General features: G+C 40.2%; 2 protein-coding genes across 6 annotated transcripts in view; one reads left to right on the top strand and one right to left on the bottom strand.

Moving 5' to 3' along the window:
- Window positions 1-11,041, top strand: part of DNM1L (dynamin 1L) — a 37,616-nt gene extending 26,575 nt beyond the window's left edge. For 3 of the 5 annotated variants that reach the window (XM_015888097.3, XM_088141174.1, XM_088141177.1), the window contains 7 exons: window positions 463-555; window positions 1,099-1,155; window positions 1,359-1,436; window positions 4,932-5,099; window positions 5,392-5,501; window positions 8,128-8,287; window positions 9,700-11,041. In XM_015888097.3, coding sequence (XP_015743583.3) covers window positions 463-555; window positions 1,099-1,155; window positions 1,359-1,436; window positions 4,932-5,099; window positions 5,392-5,501; window positions 8,128-8,287; window positions 9,700-9,756 — 723 coding nt within the window. In that variant the 3' untranslated portion in view covers window positions 9,757-11,041. The remainder of the gene's footprint in view (window positions 1-462; window positions 556-1,098; window positions 1,156-1,358; window positions 1,437-4,931; window positions 5,100-5,391; window positions 5,502-8,127; window positions 8,288-9,699) is intronic. The other 2 variants (XM_088141175.1, XM_088141176.1) reach the window with 1 other exon arrangement.
- A 2,481-nt stretch (window positions 11,042-13,522) lies between these two features.
- On the bottom strand, window positions 13,523-22,420 carry YARS2 (tyrosyl-tRNA synthetase 2). Its single transcript, XM_007428386.4, has 5 exons — window positions 19,847-22,420; window positions 18,037-18,204; window positions 17,031-17,186; window positions 16,344-16,514; window positions 13,523-13,973 (listed from the first exon to the last, which is right to left on the bottom strand). Exons 1-5 carry the CDS (start codon window positions 20,668-20,670, stop codon window positions 13,802-13,804), a joined length of 1,491 nt encoding a protein of 496 aa, XP_007428448.1. The 5' UTR covers window positions 20,671-22,420; the 3' UTR covers window positions 13,523-13,801.

Genomic DNA, 22,420 nt, shown 5'->3' with positions numbered 1-22,420 from the left:
AAATAGTAGTTTTATAGTTGACATCTACAATTTCTGATAGAACTACATAGAATGAGCTTCCTTCATAGGACTGGAGCTTCAGTTCATTGCATCCTTATATGGTAATGAACTCCATTAAATTCAGTAATGGGGTCACTTACAGATGTAGGGCTTCCATCTGAATCAAATGTGCATTGGAACTTGACCTTGCATTTCCTTTATTTATAGAATTTTGATTTTTGTAAAAGGCTGGAAAGTATTTCAAAACTACTGAAATATAATACATGTGACTTAAACTTTGAGAACTATAAAATCACTCTGAAACAGAGAAAACAAGCAACATACAAAAAACGAACATGAAATGTCTGCTGAGAAAATTTATTTTTATTCTAGATGCAGCTTTCTATGCTAGCTGAAGTTTCAATTTTGTTTTTCAGTGGAATTAAAATTTTGAATTATTTTTCCTCTTTCATTTTCTTCTAGGTTCACAACTTAGTAGCCATTGAGCTGGCTTATATCAACACCAAGCATCCAGATTTTGCAGATGCTTGTGGGCTAATAAACAATAATATAGAGGTAAAGGAGAAGATCTTTTCAAATGTTTGAGACACATTATTAAACTTACTAGATTTTCACATCAACTGCTTAGAATGAATTCCTTGCTTTGCCTGGTTGGGAATGTTAGCTCAAACATAAATAATCATCTTGCCTGTGTGACAGAAACATCTCTACCTCCAATTCTTGGAGGTAGAACAGGCTTCAAGACTTCCTTTCTTTAGGAGAACATGCTGCAATCATCTGCATATTTAACTTTTACCGAGTTTTCACAAATTATGTTTAGATAAGTGTGTGTCCCTTTAAAGTCAGTGTTGACTCCTTGAGACTACCTAGCCAAGTCTCTGCAGTTTCCTTGGCAAGTTTTTCAGAAGTGGTTTGCCATTGCCTTCTTCCTAGGCCTGAGAGAGAATGACTGGCCCAAGGTCACCCAGCTGGCTTCATGCCTAAGGGAGGACTAGAATTTAGAGTCTCCTGGTTTCTACCCTGGTGCCTTAAGAACCAGTAGGATTTGATTGCAGTTTGACAGCTGATTTCTAATCACACTTTTTTTTTTCCTTAAAGGAACAAAGGCGGAACAGGCTAGCCAGAGAGATATCTTCTGCTGGATCACGAGACAAGGTGAGCATGTGCCTGATATTTTTCATAAAATTGACAGTATGTTTTGTAAATGCCAAACAGTTCCTTTTTCAAGATGATCCAAAGAGCTGTTTAGCATACATCTATTTCTGAGATTTAGCAAGTAAGAGGGATCAAAGAGCCTGATTAAACTTAAACAGACGAGCGATACTGATGTCCTTTTCTGCCCTTCTTGCCTTTTTTAGTCCATTAAGCCTCCTGGTGCCATGGCACCATCTTCCCAGGAGACTTCTGCTGCTGGTTCTGCTGAGGTTGATGGCAAGGTCTGTCTCTCTTTCTTCTAAGCACTGCATGCTTAGTTATTTTGTGCTGTATCTTGGTCAATTGAGCATTGCTCTCAGAAACAGCTGATGTGATTGTTCTGAATTCAGTTGTCCTGATTGTGTGTCTTCAGTAATTCAGATGTTAGGTTGTTGAATGATCTTAGGGCATTGGATTTCAGCTTGGGTTCTAGGCAGCTCTGTGACTTTTTGTCAGGTGGGTATAGGTGGCCACATCTAGCTGACCTTGCTGCATGAAAGCTAAGTAGGGTTGGATCTAGACAGTAGTGTATTTGGATAGGATATTTGGATATTCCTAATAGTCTATTAGGAAGCTTGGGGGTTCAGGCTAGATTGGGAAATTAAAAAACAGAACAGGAAGACTGGAATGTGAAACCACTTCCACATTGCCGTCAAGGCGATTGTGTGAATTTCTCTAGTCCCTAGAAGTTGAGTCAGACTCAAGAATTTTTACCTTTTTACCTCAGTGAGAAGTTATGATGACATACATACCTGAATGAACCCTGGCTTTCTACTCCCTATCTTTTCTTGCCATGGGCAGTCCAGGAACCATTGAATATCTTTCAGCTCGGAGACAGACAAGCATTTGAGAGCTTTGGATGCATTTGGAATGGAGGCTCCCCTTTTGTGGGGGCATGACTTGTCACAGACTGGCTGTTGTGGGGTTGCCTTCAGTCTGAAAAATGAAATGGGTCACTGCTGTCAATTGGATGGAGGAATCTTCCCTGCTGAAATGGTGGGAGGGGGATGGATCTGAATTGAAATCCAGTCAAAGACTCCAAGGTAATAGGGAGTTTAGTGGGGGAATGGCTTCCATACCTTTTACCACTGTTTATTTTTAATTAAGGAAAGGGGCTTCCCCAATGTAAGAGAATACTCCATTCAGATGCATAGAAGGAAAATCAACTGCTGGATATCTCAGCCTAGTCTGGAGGCAGGTGAAAAACGTAAAGATAAGGAAGAAACCTTATAAAATACTAAGCTATTTTAAAAGAGCCCAGAAAAAAATCACCAACTAAGCAGGTTTTTATATAATTAAAAAAATAGAGTTCAATTTTTAAAATTAAACCTTGACCACACAGAATCATATTATCCAGTCTTCCCATTGCATGATAGCCAATTTAAAAGTGCCTTAGGTCCAGAGTTCTTTATAAATAAATTCCAAATTTCAGGAATACAGTTCAACAACATACTGGCATCTTTAAATCTTAACTCCCTTGCTAAAAGGAGTTATTGACAATATTACAATTATTAAACCAATATGAAAGAGAATATATTCAAATTAATGTTCCTTTGAATGTAGATGTATTCCTCACACTAATATTAAGTTACATTCAGATATTATTGGGAAAGAGGTTTAATTTTATCCGTGTTGTCATGAGAAGCTGACTCTCTGGGATAATTCTTATTTAAAAATGACAAAATATGTGAAAGAAAAGTTGGGCTGAAAAAGGAGTTAGTACCCTACATCAGCTTATTGCTAATTATACTTTTAAGTCTTTAGAGTATCCAGTTTTAACAGGTTAGTGGTCTTGAGTTTAAAAAAAACATTAAATATGTCTTTTATGAACTTAAGATGAGACTAATTCATTAAAATATACTAGGAGGGTTTACTAGACACCTCAGCAGACATTTAAAAAGGGTTGGTTATCTACCTTTTTATGTTGGAGATGTAATAAATTTAAAGGCAGTGGTTGAGAAATTCATACTAATCTATGCAGCCAGTGAAAAATTAAGAGTAAAGAATTGTTATAAGTTGATGTCTCGTTACTGAGATATCGGATGTTTAACTCTTGAAACAAAGCATGGAGATGAGTTTTAAGAATTAAAACATCGGATTGCTTACACACGTGTATCCCTTGCTCTTAAAGTCATTTAACTTAAATCTATGTATGTGCATGTTCAAATTAAATCACATTTTGTAACTTATCAGGGGCCACAGTGGTTGGAATGGTGATGCAAAGTTAGTGAAGATGAGACTTACCTTTAAAAAAAAATTATTTTGGAGAAATTAACTTTGTTAAGCTTATGCTAGGATTTAGGCTACATTTTTCATGCATTTCTACTCAGCCTGACAGTAAATTCTTGCCGCTGAAATTAAAAGGAATTCTGAGGGCTTTGAAGGCTGTAGTTTCCACTCACAGGTTTACAGATCTGTGTGTTTGGGAGTATGGTCATACTAAAAACTAATTATACATTTCAAAGGATCAGTCTGAGCCCTTACCTCTTGTGTGTTCTTTGGTGATACTGTACAGTTGCCTTCTGCTACTTCTACACAGGTAGCAATGAAACCTTATTTTGTTACTAGCCTCGTATTCTTCAGGCAAGGCTGATAAGGACAGTTGATCAACCTTCTCTCCGGTAGGAGATTCCCAGAACTTAAACATTCCGAAACAGCAACTATAATATCCCCTCTCAGCCTCCCACTAAAAGGCTGTATCAGAAACAAATATTAAAACCAAGTGGGCAAGAGATCAGTCTCAAATCTTTCTGAGTTTCTCTGGAGAAGACGTGTTCATATACACAAATATATGCATGTTCATATGCACGCGAATATGCACAAATCCAGCTTGTGTGCCAATTGCGCCCATTCCTGGACTGGGTGGCCTTGCTCACAGTCACTGGTGCCTTTGTCACCTCCCGTTTGGATTACTGCAATGGGGCTCTACATGGGGCTGCCCTTGAAGATCATCTGGGGCAGCAGTTGATTCAGAATGCAGTGGCATGTACTGTTTTGGGTGCCCCATGGTTCACCTGAGTAACACTGCTGCTGCGTGAGCTGAACTGGCTCCCAATTGCTCTCTGGGTTTAATTCAAGGTGCTGGTTATCAGCTTTAAAGCCTTACATGGCACAGGGCCAGGATACTTGCAGGACTGCCTCTCCCTGAGGATATCTGCCTGTCCTACTAGGTTAGGTAAGGTGGGAGCGCTCCAGGTCCCCCTCTTAAATGTTGCCACCTGATGGGACTTTGAAGAGATGACTTCTCAGTAGCTGCCCCAGCCTCTGGAACAGTCTCCCACCGAGATCTGAGGGATCTCCTACACTTTTAGCCTTCCGGAGGGCTCTGAAGACCTGGCTCTTCCCCCAAGCTTTGGGCTAGGATGGGAGTGGAGCTGGGAGACTGTCTGGCACCTGGGAGGAAGGGTACTTTTGTTTTTGACCATGTTTTTTATGGATTGTTGTGAGCCACCTGGAGTCATTATATGATATAGGCAGCCATATAAATCCTGTAAGTAAGTAAGTACATATGTACATACATGCATACATAACATGCCTCTGCCAATCTATCTGTCAAGAGGGTTAAAAGGATAAAAGAAAAGGGGCAGTGGGAGAACTATATACCTTACCTTTCTTGATGTTAGAGTAAGAAAATTGAATGAACTATGATTGAACAAAATTGGAGGACATGTATCAGATAAAGCATTTGTCTTGCAAATAAGGGGTTGAGTTCGCATATTATATCTTCCTTGTATTAGGCATCCCTTGCTGCAGGAGAAGGAATTCCTGAATCTGGAACTGGCAATTGGAGGGGAATGCTGAAAACACCCAGGACAGAAGAGATATTAGCAGAGGAAAAGTCCAAACCAGTAACAGTTCTACCTGCCAGCCCTCAAAAAGGCCATGCTGTAAACCTGCTAGATGTGGTGAGTTACTATAAAAGCCTGACTGACTGAGCAAAGCTGTAGTTCGGTATAAGATGAAGAACAGATTATTTATCACAAGTATTCCATTGCAATGGAGAGAGTTTATCATTTGAACTACTTCTGAGTTTAAGCTGCCTTGACTCTTTCTGATTTGGCACTCTTATGAATCAATAATATTAATAATAGCAGCATCCTGTAAAAAACAAGTCAACATTTGTTTACCAGTATTGTTTATTATGACACACCTAATATATTTGTGTTGTGATTTTTTTTCCTGTTACCCCCCTTCTAGCCTGTTCCTGTTGCACGCAAGCTATCAGCCCGAGAACAAAGAGATTGTGAAGTGATAGAACGTCTCATCAAATCCTATTTCTTAATTGTGAGGAAGAACATTCAAGACAGGTAAGATATATTAAAACATTATGAGAAGTTTGCATCGTGATAGCTGCAACTTGCATCTATGATCGCGAGAATGTTCTGATGGCAATCTTTTTCTGCAGACCTAGATAGAATGGGGTTGATTTGAATGTGGGCCTTCAGTTTGCTTCCATTTTAGTTCTTCATGCCAGCTGAGAATTTAAGCAAATAATGATTCTAAAGCAGAAATTGCCAATCTTTGGGGGCCAGGGAAAACATCTGAAATTTTTAGAACACTTAGAGAGAACAGCTACCCTGACTTTTTTCCTGGGCAGACATTTAAACCAAGCACTTACCTTCAGCCTCCTGCCAGTTTTAGCTTCTAAGAATATGGAGCTTCTACCGAGACTCAGAAGCATTCATGGAAACATACTGTATTTTTCCATCAATAAGACGCCCCCATGTACAAGACGACCCCCACTTTTCCAACCCAAAATTAAGAAATATTTTAAAGATAGTGCAGAACACATTTGTATTTAGTAATTAGTTAACATTTACCTGATACACTCGGTGGGAGGAGGTCCAAACCGTCTCTCTGCAGCTCTATTTCCATGCTCTTTTGCATAACTTATTACATTCAATCATGAGTGAAACTGCCGATAGCTTGTCTCTGCAAACAGCCTTCCTCTAATTGGTTTGTTCAGCATCAGCTGACGTCAGTTACATAAGGCTCGTGATTGGAGGAAGTCTGTTTGGGAGACAAGCTATTTCACTCGTGATTGGAGGCTAGTGATAGGAGGAAGCCTGTCTGCAGAGACAAAATATGGGCAGTTTTGCAACCGCGCGATTCTTGGCTGACTTCCTTGAATAAGACACCCTTCAATTTTTAGGGTAAGGATTTTAGAAAAAAGTATCGTCTTATAGTCGGAAAAATACGGTAACTAATGATAACTTTTATCCTATTTTTTTAGTTCTATAAGAAGTTGAATAATTGGTTTCACTTCAAACACTGCATCTTTTAAAGATCCTAAGATACAAGTACAGGCAGTCCTCGGTTAATGACAGCAATTGGGACTGATATTTCCATCGCTAAGCAATGTGGTTGTAAAGTGTGATGTCATGTAATCACGTTGCTTAGCAACAGCAGTTCTGGCACTTCCTGGTTGCTGTCGTTAAGTGAATCCTGCACCATTGTTAAGAGAGGATATCATGTAGTTGCCTTTTGCAACCTCCTGCCTGGGTCGCGATTGCATGACCATGGGGATTCTGCGATAGATGGAACTTCAAGGATCAGTCGTAAGTACCACTCATTCAGTGCTGTTTCATTCAACGGTTGCTGAATGAGTGGTCGTTAAGTGAGCACCACCTGTACCTTGGATGCTGCTAAAGGATTTGGGCTATATTGTTTTGTCAGTATATGTTTTAGCTGTACTGAGTTGTTATAGGTAAATCATGCTTAATTGCTCAGAGTCTTTAAAACAATCTTTATAACTAACTGAAATTATAAAGCCAATTTTTTTGCACTAATCTGTGGATATTATAGCTCCCCAAGGGAGCAAATTAAACTTTTTCCAATAGATAGTGTAACCAGAGTATCAACTGTATTTCTGTACGAATTGCTGTATTAATTGACTTTTCAGTTATAGATGTCTCCAATTTATATAACTGATTATAAAAGTTTTTTAAAAAAACCCACTCTGGTAATTAATAGATTCTGTCTCATATAACTGACCATCATTTGCCTGAATTCCTGAGAGAAAATGTCATTGTTTTGTTATTTCAACCAGTGAGCCAGTAACTTTTCAGCGTTCTCTCCTGATTCCTAATGCATTTTAAAGAATATTCAAATTGTTCTGAATGTAACAGAATTGTAAGCCCCAATTTAACCTTAGTTGCTAAAAATATTTGATATAATTTATTTATGAGGTTTCTAGCATAGGACAAAAGTAAGTCCAGCTGTATGAGATTCAAATCTCTCTTTTTTGCTGAGGCAATGGCACTAGTGGATTCCAAAGAGTTAACATACGGGTGTTTAACAACCCTAACTGGGATTGGAATTTCTGTCACTAAGCAATCGGTCGTTAGATGAAAGATCACGTGACCACATTGCTTAGTCACAGCAGTTTTGGTAGTCCCAGTTGCAGTTGTTAGGCAAAGACCTCATGCTTCTCCTGTCCTGCTGTGCTTGCCTTCATTTCAACTCCCCCCACCTGCCTATCTTTTCCTATCTCTGCCCTTTTGGCTGCCCTGCACTCCTCTGTCCCTGCTGCCCCCATGCTAATCACCCTCAGCAGCCACTCGTTAACAACTCAATAGAAAAAACCCTGTCTAACCCCCAGGAAGATAAACACATATGTGACACCAAAACAAGCAGCCACTCGTTAACCCAACACCCCCCACCCCCTTCAGGCACCCTCGCTGATCTCTATAAATACCCACAACAGGGTCACATCACCCTGGGCACAGAGAGAACTGCTCCTGTCTGTGCTCCTGCCCTCTGAAGATGCCGGTCACAGATGCTGGCGAAACGTTAGGAAACAAAACTTCCAGAACACGGTCACACAGCTCGGAAGACCCACACCAGCCACAGCACTTCACTTTCTTTGCTAATCTTAAGCAGTTTATCTTCAGAAAGGTGCGGTATGCTTGAACTATTGCTGTTTGCTTCCAGTGTGCCAAAAGCAGTGATGCATTTTCTGGTGAACCACGTGAAAGATACTCTTCAGAGTGAGCTAGTTGGACAGCTGTACAAAGCTTTGCTGCTGGATGATCTTTTAACTGAATCAGAGGACATGGCTCAGCGCAGGAAGGAGGCAGCTGACATGTTACAGGTACACAGATCTTTCTGTTGAAGGTTTAAATCTGAAGCATTATAAACCTAATGGTTGGTTTGTTTGTTTGTTTATTTAATTTCTCACCCACCCATCTCCCCCCAATGGGGGAACTCTGGGCGACTCACAACAAGCATTAAAACATAAATAAATATATATACATACATAAAACATCAATTAAAAGCATTATTAAAAAAGGGGAAGGAGAGTCCAAGAAGTTGAAAAATCTGAGGCTGAAGACAGGAGGCCTCTATGGGGCTAGCCATCCCCATACTTGAGATATTCCCTCCCCACCCCACCCCAGGCCAAGTGACAGAACCAGGTCTTCAAGGCCCTAAGGAAGGCCAGAAGCAAGGGGGCCAATCGCCCTCTTTATTCTATATACACTGATGTTGTATAAATTTCTTCTGTGTGCCAGGATGAGTAAACAAACAAACAAAGAAAAAGGCAGTAGAGATAAGTTCTGTTTGGACTAGTTCAGAAAAGGCGCACATAAGGTTTGTGATGTAAAATCTGTTTTCTGCACCAAGGCTTTCTCAACCTTTTTACCCTGGAGGAACTCTTGAAATAATTTTCAGGTCTAAGGGAACCTCTGCATAAAAATTATTATACCTACAGCTAGCAGTGTGTGGCATGTGAAATTCAAAACATGAAGTTCTTTTTTCAGTCGTGGCCTCTTGCGCAACCCTAGGCCTAGAACATAGGTAACCTTCCGATTTCTAAAAGCTGAACATCCTTACTTAAATCTTATTGTTTCTGTGATGTCCTGTGATGCAGGAAATAAATATATGGAAGTAAGTATGTTCCTCCCCCATCCTTGTAATTTCTATCTGTATCATTTGCTTTTACTTTTGGAGTAAGCACGATATAGTTAAGAGTTGCTAGAACAATAATAGAGAAGCAATTAGTATAAATGTATTTATGGACTATAATGCTTTTAGAGATGTAAATATTTGGGTTTTTATTAAATGAATTAACTCTCCCTTAGCATTAACTTCTTTAAAGTAACCTAAATAACTGAATTAAGCATTTGGACCTATAGTAGTGGGAAAATTTTGAGAGGTCACCATCTCTGTCTCCCTCCTTTCCCTACCCTCCATATCTTTCTCTCTCTCTCTTTCTAGAGAGAGATCTCTCAGCAAGAGATCTCTCTTTCTAGAGAGAGATAAAAATACGATGCCAGCTAAGATACAATAACATCACAGGAAAAACCTGAGCCACAACTTTTTGGGCTCAAGTCTTTCCTTTAACTTCACAAAGTTTAATACATTCCTTTTCCTAGAAAATTGCACTACTATTACGTAGCAGAACAATTCAGGGTATTCTAGCAGCTGTATGTTGCCTATAAGGAAGCACTCCTGGGATGCTGTTCTTTGCCCTAATTGGTATATGATTTCTCTTCCTCCTTTCAGGCCCTGCAACGAGCCAGTCAAATTATTGCAGAGATTAGAGAAACACACCTTTGGTGAAGAAACAATTGACTTGAAAACGACTAGGTGTTATATACTAATGAACTCCATGTGTATTGCAGCATGTATAAAGTCTACTCATGTCAAGACAGTTTGGTTCAGTTGTCTATGGACAGAAAAGCATCCTATACTTTGCAAAGCGAGTAATATTTAATCATCATTTCCCCTGGCTGTTTCCTGATGCAAAGAACCACCTTTTTTTTATGTGGGACTGAACTACGTTAAAGTTGAGGAAAGAGCTAGGTTAAAATTCCAGTGCCTGGTTTGGTTAAATTAGTTGCTTGTGAATAGGATGGACAGTGTAGTATTGTGATGTAGCTTTTTTGGCTGCTTTTGCAATATAAGTTTTTAACCACAAAAGAAAGACACTGCAACATTTAATTATGAATTAAATTGCATGCCCTTGATTCTCAAGCAGATGAACAGTACAGGAGAAATACTGCCTCTTAGCTGTGTGATATATAAGCTCACGTTTTAAACTTAAAGATAGTTGGTTTAACTTCTGGTATTAGTGAACTTTCCTCTTGGTTAGAGAAATATGGAATATTTGATTTGTCAACTGAGGAACAGAATTGGCAAGAAACTTGCTTTCACCATCTTCCTCTGGATGGGACCAAAAACATGGGGCCGTTCCCTTAAGAGTGCCAGGCTTAAAAAAAAAAAATCAGCAGTAGCGATAGTATTACAGATCATGTTTCTCTTAATAACCTTAAAAAGAACACCGAAGTAAAGACAGCTGTCCATCAGGTCAGCTTGGATCGCCAAAGCATATTACTAAGTTCTGCCTTTTTAAAAAAACACTAGAGGTACAGCCAATTTAGTGTTTGACTTCTCTACCACAGCCAGCAAAAGCAACAATAATGGCATGCTGATCCCTGAATATTTTATTATTTTAAAGCACAACACATCACAGATGAAGTTTTTTTCTTTTTTAAAGGAAACATATGAATTGTTACATTTGAAATGAATATTTCTAGCTTCCTTTCAGCAGCACACATTAGGAAGTTGGCACAGTGCATTCTTCCATGCATACTTGCAGAAAACCAAATTTCTGCTTGATACATAGCGTCAGCATAATAGATTAAAAAGTTGACCTAAACCATTTGAGACTAGAAGTTTTTAATATTCAGTAACTTTGAAAGCATATGATTTCCACCCTTATTTTACACTGAAACGTAGTTGCGTTTACTGCTCTTAAATGTGTGTCTGCGTTCAGATTTACTACAAAAATTGACACCCGCATTCAGGTTAATCATATGAAAAATAAAATTGTGTTTGAATCTCACTTCTGGCCTTTGCAAATCTGTGGAACAAGATGGGTCTTTAATAACTGCTATGCAAGATTCTTGCAGAGTTCAATGAATTGCATTGGTATATGACTTAGAAGCATTACAGTATTGTATTTTTTCCACCTTAATTTATGTTTTTCAGTTTTATCCCTTACCCTGCTCCCTGATAAAATACTTAAATAGCTAAACATCACAGTCCAAACCAGTTTGCTGGCAGGGGGAAAGATGCACTTACTATCTTTTGTACTGCATTTAACTTAATACATTTTAATGTAAGGTTGAAGTTTTAGAGCAGTGGTCCTTAAACTGTTTGACCCAATTACCTCTTTCCCCAGTCTTGAATATTGTCATTACTCCCATAAACACACACACACACACACACACACACAAAATCCAGACTCTGTTGTTTTACTCTGTCTCAGCAGTAGCATCCTCGACTCACAAACAAGCAATTACAAATTGCTCCAGTACCCCCAGGATTTGTCCAAATTAACCCCTGGGGGTAATTACCCTGTTTTAGAGGAACCTCAGAAGAAATACTTGGTTTTTCGTTATATTGATTTCTGAATGGATCCTGTCTTTAAATGGGAACAAAGTGAAATGCAGACACCCAATTGCATTTAAAGATTTTCCACAGTATAGGAAATAATTGCATGTTCCTGATAAAGTATTTTTTGCATTGATACTTGATGGAGAGATGCGGATGGTAAAGCTTCCATTGCATCTTCAAAAGTGAACAAGAACATGGGTCACAGACTAAGCATGTTCACATATCACTGATAAAGTCCACCTTGCTCTAAAAATAATGTGAAATATAATTTTGAAGGCAAAACACTATTGCAAAATATAATTCTCAGGTTTGTCCTTGACTAAAGCAAGTTGTTATAAATTACGTAGTTACAGGCAGTTCCAAATACTAACAACAGCTGTGAATCAATTCAACTGGATATGACTACTAAGAGAAGTGCCAAACATACTGTTTTGGGGAGCCCTGGGACATAACATCTTTCTTCAGACCACATTGATCCATCTTTCTGGGAATGGTCTGGTAATTTTCGAGAAGTAACTCTTTTGGAACAGGAGCTGTTTCTGATGTTCCAAGCAAACCCTTCTCTGTCATGAAAGATAAAAAAACATGGAATGTTCTTGTGTTTCTCAAAATGTTCCATTCCCAAAACATGTTTTACACAATACTTGTTACTAGTCCTACTTCTACAATTTTCAGTACTCCTGGTACAAGACAAAGCATGAAATGTATATCAGAACAAGATGCTTTTCATTATTATAGTGCTGGATCAGATCATAGTAACTTTTATAGAGATATTTCTTCTTTAATAGACTTCTGCATCTAAAGCAATGTAAATCTCATCTGCCACAGCAAACATTACAAAGATAAATGGTCTGCAGTTTGGAAGAACACCTATTTAACCTACAAAAATTGAAGATTATGCATAGACAATTTGTCAGTTTCTAAAGTTATAGCTGTAACTAAAGCTGATTCTGTAAAGTTGATAGTTTTATATCAATAAATCACCTTTTAAAGTATGGTCAGTTTTAATAATCACTTGTCAAGGCAGCTGAGTGAAGTGTGAGTAAATGCAAATATGTGAATTGCTTTGAAAAGCTGTAACTATTATAGAAATGGTTGCTTAATTTCTTAAAAGATTGAAATGTCCACATTTTTCTACTATTAATGTTTCTCAGTCCTTTTATATTAATGAAGTGTCAAAGAAGGATAAATGCATGGAGCAAGTACAATTAATAGCATAGCTTTATGAAATGTAATATCCTGATAAATATGAGGCAATATATCAATCATACTCACAAGATGTAGCCTTTAGCTTCTGTGGACATTAGCAATTCTGGTTCTAGTAGACAGTAACTAAGCCCATCCAAAGACATAGTTAACTCCCCGCTATAACAGACTGGGCAAGACAGATTAAACTACAAACCTGATTCCAAATTCCAGGGCTACAGCCCAGCACTGCCATTGATAAACAACATTCATTTGATAGTGACTAACTTCAGAGAAAGCTAAGCTTTTAACAAAAGCAAGCTGGGAAAGCAGTAAAGGCAGTATTTGGTCGTTGCAAAATATTTGTACTATCTTACTTGGAAAGCAGAAAATATGTAAGGCTCATGCTTCTCTTGATAGATTAAAGATAGTGACTCTTATCTTCAATCAGATAAGACTTCAAAGCTAAGTGATATAAAATGACAACTTCCCACCTATCCCAGTATTTGTTTTGAAACCGAAACTATAGATGTTTCAATAATAGCAATCTTTGGTCCATCTGCTGCATTTCTCCAGGCATTCATACATTTTTGTCCACGTTGTCCAACTGCACCATAAAATGCACTAAACTTTATCTTAGAAAATACTGAACAAAAGTACTCATAGTGTTTAGGATAGGAGGCCATTTCTTACATGACGATTGTAATTCAAAACAGTAATGCAACTAGTAACTCCTTGAAAATTCATTTTAACTGTCTTTATTGTAGAGAACATTTCCACAATGAATATTTACAATTTAAATTCCATTATAACTGAAAAGCTTACATGTATTTCATGATTGAACTATGAAAATGGCATTCATCTTCCAAATGATTCTGAAGGTAAGCAAGACTCGGTGAGAAAAAGTGGTTTACACAACTGCTTCACTGTTAACATCTGATGTGTACTTCGATATGTCTTGCCTTTCTGATGTCTTTGAAGAAAAATGACCTTTCATAACTTACTGAAAAACTTAATATTGTCACTCTTCATGTGGCAACTGAAGCCATTTTATAATATAATGGTTCCTCTTTCCGATCCTCAGTAGTGATAAACCATTACTGAGAATATGTTGTCCAAGAATAAGAACAGCTTCAGGATTAGTTTCCTTAATATGGTTTATAGAAACTCCACCAGTTGTTATGTCACGGTATCTGGAAGAAGAAATTGTACAGTTGGACTTGCTAATACATCTTAGATGGTTTAGAAGCAATCAGCATTTATCAGGAACGTTAAGTAGGGCAGATTGTTATTTTTAAAACTGGGGAAAAGCAGAGACCCTGTACTCTGCTGGAATGAGAAAGGTGCAACAACCTCAGCTCACCCTAGCTTACTATCCTGAAGAATGAACTGAGCAGGAGAAAAACAAATCTCCAAGAGTATAGACTAAAAATACCAAAGAGAAGATGTTGATGGATTCGTGGTGAAGACCCACACAAAGATACCAGTGGACATAACAGAATGGGGGATAATGTATCAAATAGCAAAATTGGCAATGGATAATCATACACACTCTGGCATTAATTTCTGTAGTTATTCTGTAAAATGGCAAACTCACCAGTGTGGATATATGATATGGTATGATAGGATAGGATAGGATAGGATATATGATATATGAATTTAAGTACTGTATCCAGAAAATTGGTTTTTCTGACAGTCATTTTTCACTGATTTCAAAAAGCCGCCTGGACTCAAACAGTAACTTGCCCAAACTAAGAACAGGTTAAGATGTTCTTATGTAAAATGCAATATGGCAATGTATGTCCTTGCTTTTGCACATAAACAAGACATGGTACTTCAGGCCTAAAACACTTGGATGGTAGCAACACACTATTCAGCAATAATTCCATAGTGTAGACATGGTCTCTGAAGGTGAGGGATTGATGGATGGAAATGAATGCATTATGGCTACCTTCTATGAGGAGGCTATTAGCAGATTAACAATGATAAAGGTAAGAAACTAATATTCCATCGAAAGCATTTTGAAAAATGTACCTTAGTCTCATCTCTTCTTGTAAGATCTTACATCTCCACAGTATAATTTCTATCCAGAATGCTGACTGATTACTCAAAACATTATTTCCAGTGAGCATCAAAACACAGCAGAGTGATATCCAACTTCGAAGGATCATCTTATTCCCCATTCAAAACTGAATTTGCACCTCTTGATTGACATGGAGCTCAACAATGCTGCAATTACAACTGTACTATGTCTTTCACTTTTTTGCAACAGCCTTAAAGCTGACTGTACCCTTTACAATAACTGGGAAACCAAACTAAACTTTTTCAATATGTAAAGACTAAAGACCTGGCTCTGCCAGCTTGTGTGGGGCAAGAAGAGTTTTAACCAACGCTGGGGGTGGCTGGCGCCCTGATGATGCTCCCCAAGCCTAATATTCTCTAGTTACCATCAATTCTTGGAATATACTTATTACTTATTTAGGACTATTATATTGTATATTAATTTTTATCTTTTCTATAAACTGCCCAGAATCGCTTTTTGACGAGATGGGCAGTGACAAATTTGATATATAAATAAATAAATAAAAATAAATCACATAAATGATTTCTACATCTGCATGGCTGCTATCTAGGAAAAGATGGTAATGCGTAGAGATGAATATTCTCTGCTTATTTATTTTTGCTTTGTCTGGGACCTATTTTGGATTTGAACAGTCATTTGACCTTAAAAAAAATCAGGATTCTTTGTTATTTCCCCCAAAAAGCCAATTGATTCAACAATATTTTTCTTGTACAAAGGTAACTATATCTTAAACAATTTTTCTTTTTCTTCAAAAATCATATTTTAAGTACGTTAGCTTGCCTTGCTAGTATTGCTGTATATAAAGGAACCATTCCTGCTTGAAAAAGGTAACTCTATTTCATGTGTGAAATTTTAATTCACCAATTGGGTAAGAAGATAAAAATGTGTACAGGTAGTCCTTGGCTTACATCCATTCATTCAGCGACGGTTCAAAGTTGAAAAAATGGATGCTGAAAAATAGCACTGAAAACATGGACATATGACTGGTCCCCAAAGTTCTGGCCATCGCAGCATCCTCCAGTCACATGATCGTGATCCAGGCACTTAGGAAGTCAGCAGAGAAGGTTGCAAGTTGCTCCTGCCCGCAACCCCCTGCCCGCACGCAGCCTCTGCCAGCCCTCCCACGACTCACACGTGGCCTGCACCGGTCCTCTCAGGGTCTCCCCGCCTCCCCCACCTGCCTGCAGTACTCCTTATCTGGAACTCCTGCCGGTTCCCACTTAATGACCTGAGTGTTTTGGAGTTATGACAGGAACCGGGAGTGCCATCGCTAAGTGATATGGTCATGTGACACTGCGCCTTTACAACAGCATTGCTTAGCAGCGGCAATCCTGGTCTCAACTGCCATCGTAACCTGAGGACTACCTATATTTCTCTAAAAGATTTATAAAAGGTAATTTCTACATAAGGCAACCTATAGTATATCATATAGAAAGCAGGAGCTGAAAGATACAAAAGTATTGATTATGTGCTAACTTACCCCTTTGGTCCATCTGCAATTGCATTAGCTTTCCGACACAAATCAAGTACTGTTGTTCCAGGTTCAAGTAGCAATTCTATGTAAGGTGCTTCTCTAAAGAGTTCCTGTAGCTCTTCATCAGACATACTTTCTAATGCATCCACATCGCTGTAATAAAGAGCCCTCGTACATCTGGTAATAAAAGAGTAGCTATCAAAATGTACACTGCGACAATATTTGCTATACCAATTTTTCTCAATTTAGGCAGAACACTGGTATACTTCAAAGTGCTATGGCATTTACAATCATCCTGATGGCAATATAGCAGGAAGGAGGACTGCTTCATGCCTTCTCCCCCACTTAAAAAAAAAAATAACCCTTTCTGCTGCTCTCGATGGGAGAAACTATTTTCATTTTTGGGGGAGAGGTGGTTTACTGGAGGACTGGAAAGACTTCAGTTCCAAAGCTCCTCTGCATCAATCCTGTGCCCCATTTCTGAAATGGCTGGTGGGAAAGTATTCTTGTGTTAGATTTTCATCTCTAAGTTTAGGTGTCTCCGACCTTGGATGGAGAAATTAAGACAGGAAGGACCCAGCAATCTAATTGTTTTTTGTTTGCTATCTGTAAAGCTACAACCCTTCCTTAGACAGCCATTAACAGGATTTTGGTCTAACAAAACAAGACTTAACAAATTCAATCTGTCTTTACCTCTTCGCAGATTCCAGACCTTTCTTGCCATGAACAAGCTTAGTTACTTCAGCAGCAAGCCGCTTCTGAGGTCCCCACTTCTCAGGTTCTTTAGCATGTATTTGCATGATATGATCAATTTCCAAGTCAGAAAGGAAAGTAAAAAGCTTCAAATACCTTAAAGAGAAGATAGTGTCATTTTGCTTCTGTATCACACAGTACAGATTTGCATTAAAAAAGGTACATAATTTAACCAAAAATGAGAAAAGAAAAAGAAAATCTATTACTACAATGCTTCCTTTTCTAAAAATATTGAAATTAAGACCTGATACTAGTAGTAATTGTTTATGAGGAGACAGAGCTAAAATAATATCACAAACTAACCACAATAAATGCAGAAGCATTCAGAGATCTACCAGAAGCTCAGAAAATTGGGGGTCTTTTTGAAAATCAGGTATGTATTATTTATATTGCAATTTATACAGCAAGTAGTGAAGCTGTTAACATTTTTCTTATTCATAAACCCATAAACTCGAGGATGTGTTTTATGTCCTAAGTATTTATTTAATTTTAAAGTTTATCAGAGTATCCAGCTGATCAGTTAGAGCAGAGCTGGGGTCTTTGGATGTGGAAATATCATTCCCTGAAGCCTGAGCCAGCTTAAACCAATTGTGAAGAGTGCTCTGAGCATCATTTTTAGCATCACATACATTCTACCTAACTTCTAGGACATTCAGGATGAGTACTTTTGTTCTCATTCCAGCTTGATTATCACAACAATCCTGTGAAACAAGTTAGAGAGATGCAATCTTGTAACCTATACATATCAGCATTGTTGGCAATGTAAACCCAAACAACTAGGGAACATCTGGGTATCTATTTGTGCTAGACTGACAGAAAGTGAACTCTGTGGCTGTAAAGCTTTGAATTCTGGCCTCCCCACTGACAGTCCAGCACCCTAGAAATCATCATTCTAGCAAACAAGTCCTTCTGTTCTTATCAACTCTTTATGTATAAATAGACTTGCCTTTCTACAGTGGCATCTGGCTGTCTGACAAAGAACTGATACAGTTCAAAAGGAGAAGTCCTATTTCTGTTAAGCCAAACTGCATTTCCAGCAGATTTTCCCAGCTTATCTCCAGTAGTACTTGTAATAAGAGGCACAGTTATTCCATATACATCTTCACCGGTTACCCTTAATAGAAAAAATGGCAATTCTAGTTATGTTATTTGTCAACAGAGTATGATATACATTTAATACTTAGATAGACTGATCTGCCTTCAAGTCACACTGGACACAAAATGGACAAATCCATGCAATTTTCCAGGTAGCATTTTCAGAAGCGGTTTGCTGTTGCCTTTTTCCTAGGGCTGATATAGAGTGACTGGTTCAACATCCCCAGCTGGCTTCCATACCCAAGGGAGAATTAGAACTCAGGTTTCCCTACTCCTAATCAGTGCCTTAACCACTAGACCAAACTGGCTCTTAGTAAGATCTCGGACCATACTAAATGGCCAGCATAGATTTTTAAAAGCCCAACCATTTACAGACCGTGTATATTTAAGGTTTATGGCAGCCTCCCTCAACCTGATATCATCCTGACATTACAGATGACCCATAATTAAGAACAGAGCCTTTTGTAGCAAAATTCAAGTTAAATACACAATGATCCGAGTTCATTACACAATACTACTTATACAGTGTTATACAATAATACTGTTCTGGCTTACATACAAATTCAACTTAAGGACAGACCTTGGGAATGGAACTTGTTCTTAAACTGGGGACTACCTGTATTAAACTACAACTTCCGTTGCATCCAGCCACATGTGCATACTGACTAGGGGGTGATAGCAGTTATAACCCAGGACATTGGATGGACACTAGGTTGTACAAGGAATCTATGTCCAAGTGTCCAAAAGTAGACAACACAGTGTTCTTCAAATATTCTGGACCAACTCCCATCAGCCCTAGCCAGAATATCCAACTGCAAAGGAGTGGTGAAATGTAGTTCAAAGTTCTGAAAGACACCAGAGAGCCTACCACTAATAAAATCCATTAACACCCTCCTCCTCAGCCCCCCACAAAAGACACCGTGGGGGACAAATAATATTCAACCGTTTCTATATGGTTCTGAAATGTATATTAGACAGAGCAGAACTGAAACAGCCTGATGACCCCAAAGGGGAAGGAGACAGATAACAGAAACCAAAGTGTTGCCCTTTTTCTGGTGAGAAAGGAAACACTACATGAGTACAATAAAGGACATTGATTATGTTAAAATATGCATCAGTAGAGGAGAGTGGGCTTGGAGTCTTTGTAGGAATGTGGTATTTAGAGGCCATGGGTCAGATCCCAGCAAGGGCATCCTATAGTACCATCAGATATTCCGGCTGTAAAGGTGATAGCATGATTTACATTGCTTTCTGTATCATTCCTATGGAACAGTTCTGGAAGTATATAACCCATAACCTTGCTTAGTTTGGGGGTCTTTTGCATTCTTGTGGCCAAGAGCCTAGAGATTACCATAGTTGTGCATGGCAGTAAAAGACACTTCGCTGAATCTATCTCCAAACACTTGGGTTCCTTATTTAAAACAGGCATTTTCCCCACAACGCATAGTAAAATCAAAGCTTGTCTCCCATGGAAACCACAGGACGGAGGCCAAAGGGGACAAATGACAAAAAGTGTGTGATGTCATCATGCAAAATCTGTGACTCACACACTTGCATCAGATGCAAGTACATAATGGCACGATAATGCACCACGCCCGTCCCTTTGCAACATTATGGTTTGCTGGGCTCCCTGCAATCTCCCCAGCCTCCCTGTGCCTTACTTAGTGATAAGGTCATAGCCAGACATGATATTGCCCAACTGGTCCGCGCCGCCCAGCTGAATAAGGCAGCCGTAGTGACGGTGCAAGTGCAGGAAGTCGTAAGCTTGCAGCGCCGGGTACAGAAACTCGGCCAGGCCCATGCCCTCGGGGCTGCTCAGGCGGGCCTTGCAGCTCTGCCGGCTGAGCAACGTGCCCATGCGGAGGTGGCTCCCGACTTCGCCCAGGAAGCTGACCACCGACTCGCTCTCCAGCCAATTGGCATTGTCCAGAAAGCGGACGCTGCCGAGGCGCCGGCTGTCCGCGGCCCAGAAGAGCTCCCGGTGGTTCTGGAAGAGCCGCTGCAGCCCCTCGCGGAGGCCCCGCGCGTGCTCCTGCACCCGCTCCGCCGCGAGCGCCTCGCGCGCCTTGGTGCGGCCGCTAGGATCGCCCAGCTGCGCCGTGGCCCCGCCCACCAGGGCGATGACGTCGTGGCCGGCGCGCTGGAAGTGCAGCAAGCCCAGGACCGCCAACAGGTGCCCGACGTGCAACGAGTCGGCCGTGGGGTCGAAGCCGCAGTAGGCCGTCACGGGCGGCCGGCCCGCCTGGAGGAAGTCAATGAGCCGCTCCTCGGCGGGCTGAGGCGGGAACACCTCTTGGAACAGGCCTCGCTGGTACTGAGTAGCCAAGAGCCCCTTCGCGGCAGGTGGCACCGGGGTCGGCCGAGCATCTGGCTGCTGGTCATGACGCTGCCGCCGCGTCTGCGAAACCAGGAGTCGGGGCAGCGCCGCTGTCCTCCGAGCCGAGACAAGCCAGCGGCGCCCGGCCCGCAGTGTGGGCGCAGCCATCTTGGCTACGGAAGGTCCGCTGCGCGCCGAGCGCGAAGCATGTCGGGATTGAGGCGGAGCCAAAAGCGTTCCGCCGCCTGCTTTGGGAGGGCGCTCGCTCGTGAATTGGCCCTGAGATTCCCACGTTCCCGGGTTTGCTGGCTCGGGCGTGGCGAGAGTCGTCCCCAAACCAGTTGCTTTCAGACTTAGACGTGCATTGCAGTGTGGGCCGCCGCCTGTCTGCTTTTGCCGGACGCGTGAAGTTTACAGTGAAATTCCAAACCGGTTGTGAAGAGGGGGTATTAAGCCACTTCGGATCCTTTCTGGGGCCTCGGATAAGTGCGCATTGATTCCGCTGCATCTCAAACTGGTTCTATCCTGCCCACCCAGAGGAGGAGGCATTTCTTTATATAGGTGTTAAATATAAGTCAGACCATCAACAAAACGTTGCAATGTGGAATGGCCTGCTCTCCTCTTCCAGAATATATGTCAATATAGACAGCAACAGTGATGATAACTCACCAGAAGCATAAGAGGTGGGGCTCTTGTTTGAAGAAGAAAGATGGAAAGAAGCCTGGCCCACCCCCGGGAGTGAAAGAAAACACACACACACATAAATAACCTCCCCTCCCCTTGTTCCTGTTTTAATATGTTCACTCTTAAGATGGATGTAGAAAATTCCATTATGGGTCCTCAGAGTCAATGGGGGTGCTTTGCTCCCAGCAGGGATGTAGAAAGGAGTGTTAAGAATGAAGAATGAATGTTTGAAGTATGTGGGGATCTTGTATATTTCTTTAATGTTAAAAAAATTGTCATGCATATTTCTCCCAGAGCACTTTTTGGAATGATCAGGTTAATACCATAGAATCATGGAGTTGGAAGGCGTCTTAGAAGTCATCTAGTCCAACTCCCTGCCTAGTGTAGGATCCATTAGAGCATCTCGGACAGATGACCCATTCAACTTTGGTTTGAAGACCACACCATATGACAACCTGTGCCACAGGTTGATAGCTGGTACAATCAGAAAGTTTCTCCTCATGTCTACTCTGAATTATTTTCCTTGCAGTTTCAACTCATTGGTTTTGGTTCTGCCCTGTGGAGGAATGGAGAATAAGCCCACTCTTTTTTCTGTGAGAATACCTTCAGATATTTGAAGGTTGTCATTATATCTCAGCTGCCTTTTCTGTAGGCTAAACATACCGAAATCCTTTAACCATCTCTCTTAACCAGCTTGGTTTCTAAATCCTTCACCATCTTAGTAACCTTTCTCTGAACTTGCTCTAATTTGTCACTGTCCTTTTTGAACTGTGATGCCCAGAACTGAACCCAGTACAAATGGAATCTGACTAGGGTAGAACAGAGTAAGAAACAATTATTTCCTGTGATCTGAACACTATGTTCTTCTTCGTCTGCCCCAAAACAGCGCTTGCCTTTTTAGCAGCTGCATCACACTGATGGCTCATGTTTAACTTTTTGTCAACAAGGATACCAAGTTCTCTTTCACATGTACTTCTGCCAGGCCAGGTCTCTCCCATCCTATACTTGTGCCTTCTGTTTTTGCTATTCAGATGCAAAACTCTGTATTTTTCCCTGTTAAATTCCATCCTATTTGTTTCTTTCCATTGCTGAAGCCTGAATAGATCTTTTGGAGTATTTTCTCTCTCCTCCAAAGTATTAACACCCCTCTCTGCTTTGTGTCACCTGCAAACTTTATAAGTGTCCCTTCAACTGAATCATCCAAGTAATTGATAAAAAATGTTGAATAGTGCAG

This window comes from Python bivittatus, unplaced genomic scaffold (genome assembly GCF_059951505.1).
Source record: "Python bivittatus isolate LINGU-HERP-01145 unplaced genomic scaffold, Pbiv_v1 ctg000330_np1212, whole genome shotgun sequence".
In the NCBI taxonomy this organism is placed as follows: Eukaryota; Metazoa; Chordata; class Lepidosauria; order Squamata; family Pythonidae; genus Python; species Python bivittatus.
The sequence above is the reverse complement of the archived record's forward strand: the minus strand, read 5'-3'. Positions and strand labels throughout refer to the sequence as shown.

What these genes read in the sequence shown, in the direction of transcription:
- YARS2 (XM_007428386.4), bottom strand. Translation starts at nt 20,670, where the DNA reads ATGGCTGCGCCCACACTGCGGGCCGGGCGCCGCTGGCTTGTCTCGGCT. An exon ending in CCAGATGCCACTGTAGAAAG is followed by an intron (nt 17,187 to 18,036) that starts GCAAGTCTATTT and finishes CTTCTCTTTAAG; the next exon opens with GTATTTGAAGCTTTTTACTT. An exon ending in GGTCTGGAATCTGCGAAGAG is followed by an intron (nt 16,515 to 17,030) that starts GTAAAGACAGAT and finishes TTTTATTACCAG; the next exon opens with ATGTACGAGGGCTCTTTATT.